Source organism: Passer domesticus, chromosome 3, assembly GCF_036417665.1.
Source record: "Passer domesticus isolate bPasDom1 chromosome 3, bPasDom1.hap1, whole genome shotgun sequence".
NCBI classification, from domain to species: Eukaryota; Metazoa; Chordata; class Aves; order Passeriformes; family Passeridae; genus Passer; species Passer domesticus.
The window spans coordinates 56,524,197-56,535,334 of record NC_087476.1 but is presented as its reverse complement, the minus strand read 5'-3'; the positions used below and the strand labels follow the sequence as shown (position 1 = coordinate 56,535,334).

The 11,138-nt window shown below is 40.0% G+C and overlaps 1 protein-coding gene across 1 annotated transcript in view; it reads left to right on the top strand.

Moving 5' to 3' along the window:
* Positions 1–2,344: 2,344 nt before the first annotated feature.
* Positions 2,345–11,138, top strand: part of SGK1 (serum/glucocorticoid regulated kinase 1) — a 70,115-nt gene continuing 61,321 nt past the window's right edge. Inside the window, exon 1 of the mRNA XM_064413244.1 lies at positions 2,345–2,884. Within this exon, the coding sequence (XP_064269314.1) occupies positions 2,816–2,884 (69 nt within the window). The 5' untranslated portion in view covers positions 2,345–2,815. The remainder of the gene's footprint in view (positions 2,885–11,138) is intronic.

Sequence of the window (11,138 nt, the reverse complement as noted above, 5' to 3'; positions counted from 1 at the left end):
GCAGTCACCACCCCCAGCAGCCTGCAGGGTGCCGGGTTTAGGAGGCTGGAAGGAGAATGGCGTTTCAGTCAGCAGTCTGGAAATCTTATGGAGGAGGTAGAGACAACACAAATGCTTTTGTGAAAGAGAAGGCAGTGCCTGCAGGAGAAATATCTGAGGCTGAGAGACAGATCAAAGCTGTGGCTGAATAGATCAAAGATCTCAAAAATAAACGTACATGCATAGCAAGCTTCCTGGTTTGCCTGAGTGAAAGTCATTCTTTTGACAATCATTTTCTTGCATTTCAGATTAGCCAACAAAGCACATGGTGCTCAGAATAGTGAGAGACACCACCAGTAGAAATTGGGCACTCGCCATTGTCTACATCTCTAAGCACCAGAATATAGTTCTGACAGCTCTAAAGCACAGCAGAGGATTAATGAGAGATCAGTGAGACTGAGGGATTGGCTGCAAGGTGGAGGAGGGTGGTGCTCACTTCAGGGAAGCCTGACAGAGGCATACTGAGAATTCCATATTTTCTAAAAATCTCCTCAATGTCCCTCTAGCTGGGCACTCTGAATTGCTGATCAGTTTTCAAGGGCTGGGCTGAATTGCTCCTTGGCAGAATCCATTAGCCCCAGACAGAGGAGCAGAGTGGAAAATTCCCTCTGTCCTTGCTCCAGTGACAATTAATTATATAAAGTGAAACAATTCTGATGAGATATTGGCTTTTCAGTCCCTTGCTTCAGACAGTCCTATAAGAACATCCAAAATCAAGATTATGTCTTTTATGCTGCTTGGACCTTGAACTGTAGCTTCCCAATGAGTGTTCTCATTTGTGACCTGGGATCAGGCTGTACCTTCCCCTCCCCAATTTTGACCAGAATTTTTAACCTGAGCCCAAGAAATATTTCTCAGAGTATTATTGTGACCACTGTGACTACTGCAATTAAAGACATGAAAAGGGCAGGAAAGGACAGGAAAAGGATGGGAAAGGAAAAGGGAAAAATGGGGAAATAGGTATGAGGAAAAGAGGTTTTGAATGAATGCTGTGGTACTATGTCCTTAAGAAATTCCAAGTCTAAGATGAGTGCAGCCAAATTGTTTATAAACAGTTATGGAGAGCTAAAGGTACAAAGCTGGGAAATATATGTTGTTGACTTGTAAAAAGGTCATAGGCTACTAGCTGCTTAGCCTGGGGTCTCCAGCGAGTTGCACAGGTCCAAAGACCTGTGGGATTTTCTGGGGAACAGCAGTGGTAGTAGATGTATGTTCATCGTTTCACCTCTCTACATGCAATAAGGGGAACCTTGCACTGGGATAAGATATACAGCTCTTATTATTAAAGGATCTTCAAAAGAGGGGATGAAAGGGACAGGGAAGAGTGACACAATATCTTCAAAGACTACTGAAAATGATTTCCATTGAAAAATGTGAAATGCTAAATGCTATTTACCTAAACATAGAGATGATTTACATTAGAGCAATATCCTCATATATATATATAAATAGAAAACATTCTTTAGGGCTGACCAATCTTGGAAGTTATGGGTCGAACGAGAAGCCAGATCAATATTAGAAATTAGGTCCATTTCTTGAAACTGATTTTTATTAACTTAGAACATAGGCTGATAGGAGGTCATGAAAACTCTATTTTTTTTCCAAATCTTTCTGGGAAATATAGCTTAATTAAAATATACTTTACAGTTCAGTTAAACACATATTATTGGATTCACTGGACTTGGTGACATTTAACTCAATTGAATTTAATAAAAAGGAAGTTTAAAAAGGTGCCTTTTCAAGATTCTTTCAGTCCTATTTCTAATGAAAAAACCCTTTGTGTTTTAAAAGCTATATACCTATGTTTCTACGGAAATATCTGGACAAATGTGTCAGTGTCTGCTTGGTTCACATTTATCTGCACCACATATAAAAAATGTACTTTATAGGAACTGTGGGTTTCCTTTAAGCTCATTGAACTCTCTACAGCATGTCCTGTCACATAACCCAGTGTGGCATTGATCACTGGATGGGCTTTTTTCCAAAGTACCACTGTTTAAATCAGAACAACATAGGAAAACATTTTTTTAATTGACCCATGTTTCTTTTCGTCTTACTCAAACACTGTTCACATATAAAATGACAGCTACCCCTGTCACTCTCCCAGGGGAAAGATATTGCCTTTCAGCACTTCTTTCCCAGAGCCTTCCTACTATCCTTTGTATGGTTATTTGTGTTCAGCTGCTCTGCCTGTGCATCTCTCCCTCCCTCTCTCTCTCTCTCCTTCCCCCCTTCCCCTCCCTCCCTCCCTCTCTCTCTCTCTGCTGTTGCTGAACTGCGGCTCCCACTGAAATTTGCACAATCAAAACCAGCTCTCATCTCAAGCAGCAGCGAATCGCACCACCTGAAGAAGGAGAATAGCAAATCAAGCACGGTATCCTCTGTGCTTATACAGCATGTGGTACCAGTAACTCTCACAGGATGGATGGACCTGGGTTTATGTGAGCCCCACTTAGCCTGAGGTCTGCTGCCTCTCATCTGAGAGCTGTCACGGGATTTTACAGGAGTATATGTATTTAGGGGATGGTTTTAAAAAGCTAATAGAGAGCTGCATCTGAAAGCTGGAAAAGGCTGCTGCTTCTACTGCTGCTGCTGCTGCTGCAGTAGCTGGTGCAGCAGGATGGATGTGTAAAGGACAGCTGCCTGAGCCGTGCCGGTGAGCCTCCTGCCCTGCTCTGTCTTCATTAGCTGAAAGAACACAGAGGAAAACAGATGCACTAAGCAAGTGCCACACTGGCACACTGGATCTATCACTGTGTACCCTTCACTGTGGAAAATGGTCAACAAAGACATGAATGGATTTCCAGTCAAGAAGTGCTCAGCCTTTCAGTTTTTTAAAAAGAGGGTAAGATTTTCCTTTAATACCTTTTTTTTTAAATTTTTATTATTATCGCTGCATTTCTTACTTAGCCAGAGCAGAAAGTATTGAAGAAGTAAAGTGCATTGGTCTCCTACTTTACGGAGCCCATGGCATGGGGGGTCTGATGAACACCAAGGGCAATAGCAGTGTAGGTGAAGAGGAGCAGGGTAGGGGGACGAGGCTGGGGGCTCCAAAGGCATTACATCAGCACTCTTTGCTGTGGAATGTGTATCTCTGTCACAGCTGACCCCAGGGCTTGACGCAATACAGGCAGCTATTCAGGCTGGGATAATGCACTCCAAAGCAGAGTGCAGGGATGTTGCAGCTTGTCTCTGACTCGCTCCTCCACATCCACCTAGGGTGTTGATTCCCTCCACACCTTCCATTTACTTTCCTGAAGTATAGCATTACCCTCATCCATACATAATCTCACAAAGTAGGGGAAAAAAGAGAACAAAGAAGCATTTGTGAGCTCAGGAAAATACTTCACAGCTTGTAATTTGCCTGTAATCATAATTCATGCAGGAGAAAAGAGTAAGACTGAGCTACACCTGGATTTTATTTTCTTTTATATTCGTTAACTTAGACATATCAGGATTTAGAAAATGTTTTCTATGCATTTTATTTGATGCTGTCCACAAAGAAATACAGGTGTAACTCTATCTCATCACTAGCTAAGTCCTTTCTGTTTCTTTGACTCTTTTCTAGTGACAATACTGCACACTCTTTATTTAACCTGAGAAACAAAGTCATTTCCATGTGGCAGCAGGACAGGTATTCTGGATAAGTCTGGGTAGACCCAGACAGCAGAAGCAAATCATCAGAAAGAGATTGTTAGCAGGGACTACACTACGGAAAGGATTTCCTGAGTGATTAAAACGACAACCCTCTCTTTAAACAGACTGGAGTAGGAGCAGATAAGCTGCTCCATTCACTCATTAGTTCATTCATTCATTCATCCCCATTCATTCTCTCTCTCTCCATTATGCCAAGAATATGGTCAGTCCTTTTAACCCTTCAGGCAAAAAAAATTAAGCCTACACCAGCAACTAATTTGTAAGCTGGGGTCAAACCCTTTCAGGCACCAAGATGCCACATTCAAGGGCAGATGTAGAAAATACTAGCTGGGTCACTCAGAAGAAAAAAGTGCAGTGTTAGCCAACAATTGTTGTTTCCAGGGTGGTTTGTAGAAGCCTCAGACTGATAACTCAAACAACACATAAATTCAGCCTGTAAAAATGGTTGTTATCCCAACATGCTTCTCATTTAAGTACATTACTATTGGCACATGTATGTCTGATACTCAGCTTATCAGCAAGGTCATCTGTTGTTTGTTTTTTTTTTTTTTAAAACTGCTTGAAAGTTTTAATATAATTGTATTATTAAAGAGGAAAGTAACTGGCTTACAGTTCCTGTATAAGGTTCCTGTATTGGCAACTGTCTTCTATCTGTTTAAACCACTGAGAAGTTATCACCTGAAACCTCTACCCAATTTTGTTCTAGAAGAAGAGAAAATTGTGATTTGTGGGGGTTTTCTTCAGACCTACACTGATAATCAGTGAATTTTCTGTTGAAAGAGATTGTTAATTGTAGTCATAATTGAAGAAACTGGCATACTGATACAGTCCTGGACAGTGGAACAGGACAAATAGCTGTCTTTGGTTTGTGAAGGTTTTCATTTTAACAGATGTTGCCTTTTTGCTATTGTGATGAACATAGATAAAATCAGTAAAACCAATTTAGAGACACAAAGAAGGGAATTCTCTCCCTATACTTTTCTATCTTAATAGACACATGTGTTCATTGATGTTTCTCTTACCTTCCTCGCAGAAAATCCCCATTGTCCAATGTCAGTGTTTGAAACACACACAAAGAAAAAAAAGCTACATGCTCATAATGTGTTTCTGGCTTCCAGAAATATATCTTCCATTTGCTGGACTGGTGATACATTGCATGTTAACTACTGGGAGAACAGGAAGAGATGGTTCAAGAGTTGATTTGGTCCACTGAACAACCATCAGAATCCTGTGTGTACAGAAGCACACTTGCAAGGTTTCTTGGTCTGAGTGTAGTGTGTGGTAGAGCTGTTTTACAGCTTGCATCCCCACAGCACCAGAGCTCCATAACCAGCAACCCAGTGGATGCATCCTCCATCCATCCAGAGTGGGAGGCAGATCTGGCACTGCAGAGCCCGGCAGTCCTGGCTGCTGGGTGAGGTACTGCTCTCCCTCTTTACTGACAGATGCCTGAAACCCAGAGATTTGTTATCTGGGTACTGCGCAGGCTGCTCCCAGATCTCCACCAGGGTCTATGGTCAAACAAGGGATGGGGCTCTGATCCTTCCAGCTTGAAATCACTGTGTCTGTCTCCTCAAAAGCACACATTTCTAGTAAAGGTGCTTTCCAAGTCTAATTCTAGAAAATCCAAATCAATGTAGAGTAAAACACACTAAATTTTGGGAAATGCTGCTATTTTTTGAACTCAGATTTTTTTTTTGGAAGAAAGTACCAGATGTAGCTTCATAGTTGTCATTTCCCCATTGAGCCTTATGCTCTCATTAAATTGCAGTCCTGTTTGTTGCTGTGTACAAGAGTGCAGAAAGGACTGACAGAGGTCTGTGGATTTAGATTAGACTGAAAGTGCATTCAAACATTGACTTGAATTTGAGGAACAGATTTTTTTTTTTAAGCCTGGCTTATTCTCTGATGACGAAGTACTGCCCCTCTGGGATGCTGCCTGCTGTGTCAGATGATTCAGGGTATGGGCTAATAATCATGTCCAGAGGTCAGAGAACAGGAAGGAAAGGCTGAAATTAAAGGGCAGCATGCTTAATTAAAATAAAAGTGGAAATAGAAACTATTTGTTTTGCAGAATAGCCTGTAGCACTCACTTCTGGTGGGGTTGGAACAACAAAATAGGGAATTCATCCACTTAAAATGGGTGCAGCTTGGAGAAAACCAATGGATTTACAATGGCAGTCTTTTTTTCATTGTGAGAAACGTAACAAGTAATTGTCCCTAGAATTAGAAGTTTTAATGGTTAAATATTGGGTTAAATATGGTACCATACATAGGTACAAGGGGGAAATCTGAAGTTAATCTAATGAAGACAAATTATAAACACCATTGTTCAAAAAATATTGGGCCATGGCATCAAGGATTACCTCCTGACAAGGTTGGGAGGTTTAAAGACTTTGTCATCTGATGGCACAAAATTACCTTCATTTTTACTACTATTCTTTTCCTTGTCCACTGACATTGCATACTGGATACTGATATAAATAGCCCATTAAACAGCTATGACTATAAATGGCTGGGAAATCCTCTTTTTTTTTCATATACTAGCAGCAGTTTGACTTTCCCAAAGTTAAATAAACATGGTTTGTTAATTGTCAGAAGTCACATCCTTCTGTTGTGAGGAGCTTGCAGGTCTCATCCTTCAGAGCTGTGCAGGATTGCCCACACAGCAGGAAGCTCCCAATTCAAAAGATCATTGAATGTGATAAACCTACAAATATGATATTCCTCTTTGGCCAATGGATATCCCAGGGCAGAGGGGCCTTTCATTTTCTCCTACTGCCATCCCTGCCAGACGTTTTTTGTCAGGTGGGTGTTTGTGGTATTTGCACTGTCTCTCCTGTTGCATTGGCCTACCTTAGGAAGATGTTGGATAGTATTTTACAATATATGACCTCCTTCATATCAAAATAACATGCCATGCCATATATCACAACACAAACCAACATGGTAAACCAGGGTGAGTGATGATGAACTGTCCCTGCCACTTAAATACTGTGTTCATGATATGGTAGCCTCAGTGAATATGGAAATTCATTATCCTCTTATGTCTGGACCAAGACCAAATACAAATTTATTCAGAATGTGAAGAAGATAAATGACTGATAAATGGGAAATGAAATAGCTGTCTTCCATAAAAGGAAAAAAAAAGAAGAAACAGGGCATGTCTTAGAAAAGAAGTTTATTGCAGGGATTAAGGATTTGCTAGTCTGAAACCTGATAAGGGAAAGAATATCCATAATCCTTTTTCACTGAGAAAATTTACATTAATTAGCAATTTAGGTCAAGCCAAAGTGAACGTGCAAGAATGAAGAGAAAATAGCAACCTTTGTTTCTATGCAGTTTTTTCAAACAAACAGTTTGTGGAAGCCATGTCCTTCTCCTTTCTATATTGATATTTTATGGCACTACATACCAGCAGCTTTCTCCATATACAAGCTGAAAAGACTAACCCATAAACATCATAATGCGTGAAAATGACAGCCCAGGCTGCATTAGAGCCCAAGGCAATACATGGCTGAGGGACTGCAGAATTACCTGAATGTCATTTTTAGGACTACAGTAATTTAGTGATACAGAAAGCCCTTGAATGCAGTACTTCCAGCTGAGTTCCTACGGATTACAGTCCCTCTGGTAGACTGTGCTGTGGAGGGATTGCTCTCTGATCTGCCACTTTTACAAATCTAGAAATTCATTTAAGGGCTGGAGATACTTTTTATTTAGGGTAATTGGGAGCATACCTAGAAGAAAATGAGAGATAAGATGTCTATACCATGGGAAAAGCTCAGCTTTATATGGGATGACTGATTATACTGCTGCTTTTCTTACCTGCTTGGGCCAATGTCACAAAAGTACATAAATTTTAAAGCTGATTTCCAGAGACAAGGATCCTGGGTGACTGCAAGTAAGGCAAAGACTTGCAGCAGAGAATTTTTTCCCATCTCACTTGTTCTGTTTAAAGAGGTGCTGAGCATCCATAGCTTTTCTCAGCATCAGCCAAAACTGTAAGCTCCCAGTTTTGCTCAACACAGCTCCAAAAGCCTTCATCAGTCTAAAACCTGGGCGTTGCAGACCACAATTACCATGGGGCTTTAAGGTGACTGAGATGAAGGTGGCCTTATATCTCTCTCAGGCTTCAAACATGCTGCAAGCAATCACTGAGCTGGCCAATAGTTTTCTCATCTTCTGCCTATTGACTGTTTCCTGATAAAGCCATTAAGTAAACACATAGGATGAAATATGAGCATGGGTGAGAAACGGTGTACAGCCCCAGTACTGGTTTTTCATTTAAAAAAGAATTGTTTTGTTCTGTCTTCCCATTAAACCAAGATGAGCTTTGGGTTGGGATCACTGCTAATATTTTGGTTTTCAGCTAGCATACAGGAAAATATTTATGAGACAAAACTGGTAACATCTAGACAAGAAAGTATCTGTGAGTCCCTTGTTCAAAACTAAAATATGAAAGTGCTGTTAAAACTAAAGTATAATAGCTTGGAATAAAATTAATAGAAGGAAAAAAGAAATAGGGAAGAATAGAGGAAGGACAGCAGAATGAGAGAAAAGGAAAGAAAAAAGATCAAGAGAGAGGAAAGTCTTCTTATTTCTTATTCCTTTCTCCTTCCTCTAACCTCTAAAAATTCTCTTTCATAAAATATGTAATACTAGAAAGCACATCCACATTCTTTAAACTTAATCTTGATCTTCTTTCCTAAACAAATCTCATAATTCCTACCACAAATTTGTCAAGCTAATGCTTGAAGCTGCCCAGTTCTCTTCCAGTTTTGGAAAAAATCCCTCTGCTTGAAAATTTAGAAATCCTCCTTTCTTTTTCAGCCTAGTTTTACACATGACCAATTTATTCCCATTTGCTCTTTTACTAACACAAAGCAATAACCTCTAAATATCATGCCCTTCCCTCATATATACAACCACTGGTGTATTTATAGAGAGCAGTCATTTCTTCTTTCAGTTGTATTTGTCTAGGCTAAAGAAGACAACTTCCTTTAGACACTTCCTTTAGGGTAGACTTTCCATTGCCCAGTAACTCTAAAAGACAGAGTCAGCTGTCATATTTGCTGGCCAAGAGATCTCTTTGGGGTTTCCAAAGCATCCATATAGTCCTCTTTCAAAGTTCTTTCTCATGGAGTCTGCTACACACTTCTAACCTCCACCCCACTCTTCTCCCCCACTCTATCGTCTTTTGCTAAGCAGATCTGTGTGTCACTGGCAAATTCTCTGAGCACAAGCCTAGGTTCTGTATCAAACACATCTCCAGTAGTAATGTTCCTCTTGACAATACACTTTTTGTGTGCTCCTATATCTCATTATTATATTTTTAAGACTATTCTTATTCTCCATTTTAACTTATTTCCCCTGTGTTATCGCTGTGTTACTGAGTTACCAAAGACCATATAGATTAGATTATCCACATTTGCCTCATCAAAGGAAGACATCAGGCAAGTCTGGCATACTGGTAAATGCATGTTGCATACTATCTCATTTTCTACTGACCTCTTTAAAATTTGCTCTCCCTTCAGATGAGATAGTTTTGTTTCTGTTCACGTAGTCCCATAAGATTTTTTCTTCTATGCTGTACATCATTGTCCTCCTGGAAAACTCAGAGCACAGAATTAATTTAAAGATTTACTTTTATCTCACCTCACTCTTTCTGAGAAAGGACTTCTCTATTTTTTTTTTTAATTTCAGATTCTGATGGGATTTTTCCAAACATGCTCTCAGCTCTTTTACCACTTTCAGGTCCTCATTACCCACCATCACTAAAATCAAATAGCAATGGGGGGAGGTTCCTTTGAGAGCCTGCTCTGGCTCATTCCTTTCAAGATCAGATTAGATACTGCTTGAGCCTGAAGAGTGCTTTGGTCTGCCTTCATTACATGCCTTCAGAGCTGAGCATGGCTTCTGTTTGGGGAAGGGCCAGCTGTGAGATCTCCCAGTCTTCTACCAAGCGCATATTAACAGTGTTTTAAATACCACAGAGTGTGCAGTCAAATTCTTAAAGCAATTCTACCCCAGACACAATGTTGTCACTGCTCTCATAACTCAGCTCAGCAGCCTCAGTATCATTTACCCTTAGTCTAAACATCCAACTTGTCTGAAAAACATTGTGATGCAAGAAAATGTCAGCAAGAAGAACAGCAGAGAAGGTTTTGGACACCCTTAGCTATGTGGTAGCTGGTGATGCAAACTGAGATACTAAGAAAGGAGACAGCTGTGTCTGCTGAAAAATCAATGTGATCCCTCTGCCAAATGGGGAGATTGATAAATATGACCTGCAGGGACTGGGAAGGACTATGAGTTTGGAGCAACTCTGTGTATATGCTACCCTAGCTGCTAATTAAAGACATGGCTTTGATGAGGGTTACAAGCTCAAGGGAGGTCAAGGGTTGTGTCCATAGAGAAAGTAATCAGAGAATTGAAAGCAAGGGGAAAGCTTATATCTTTCTAACAAATTGGCTGATGTAAAGAAGAAGAAAACAGGAGGACAGGAACCATCTCTGCAGAAAAACATATAAATGGAGATGCTAAAGCAGTGGAAAGCCAAGCAAAACCTAAAACAACAAAACTGTGTTGCAAAATCAAATCAATAACAAAGAATGAGGTTTTTTTCTAAATAGCACATTATCACAAAATAATTGCTAGTGGTTGTTATTTACAACAGTTGCTTTTATAGCAAGACTATTAAATATAGGGAGTAAGAAAACAATAGCTCCAAAAGCAATAAATCTTAATGTTTATTGAAGACTGTACTGAGAGATTTCCAGATCAGCTCACAAGCAATTAGCCAAGATTCAAAATATCCTTACAAGGTAGAATAATCATAGCAATTTCACAGATAAATGCACAAAGTGAAAATAGGTAACTCAGTCAGTTAGACAAACTCATATACAAGACAACAGTTATATACAAGACAACAGTTATTCTTTCTTTCCTGACCTTTACTCTAAGTTTCCACCACTAAAATAAAATTTTCCTTTCCTTGAAAGAGCAGCAGCAAGCATCTGCTTGGGTTTGTGTAGCTGAAATTTATGCTGGCATTTTAAGCAGCTTAACAGCAGCAGCACCAAAATAATTTTTTTCAAGTGGTCAGAAGTGTTTAATACAGTCTGCTGACATGGCAGTGGCATCAGAAGATGCTAGATACTGTGTTAAGTTGAAAAGCTATTATTTCCAGTCTACTCAGCTCATTAAAAGATTGCAAAAGGAAAAAGCATCATAAATTGAGATTCTGCCTGCCCTGCAAAGTCAAGAGTGCCAAGGGTCATGTTTGTCTTTAAGTGTCTTCCAGCACGACCAAGCCTGTTCTCATATTGTGGCCCATCAGGAAATGGCTGAAGAGGGGACAGCCTGAGACTGGAGCCTGCTGTGCTCCATAATCCAGCACTTATTTCACTGCTTTTGTGTCTCCCACAAGAAAAGCCCAA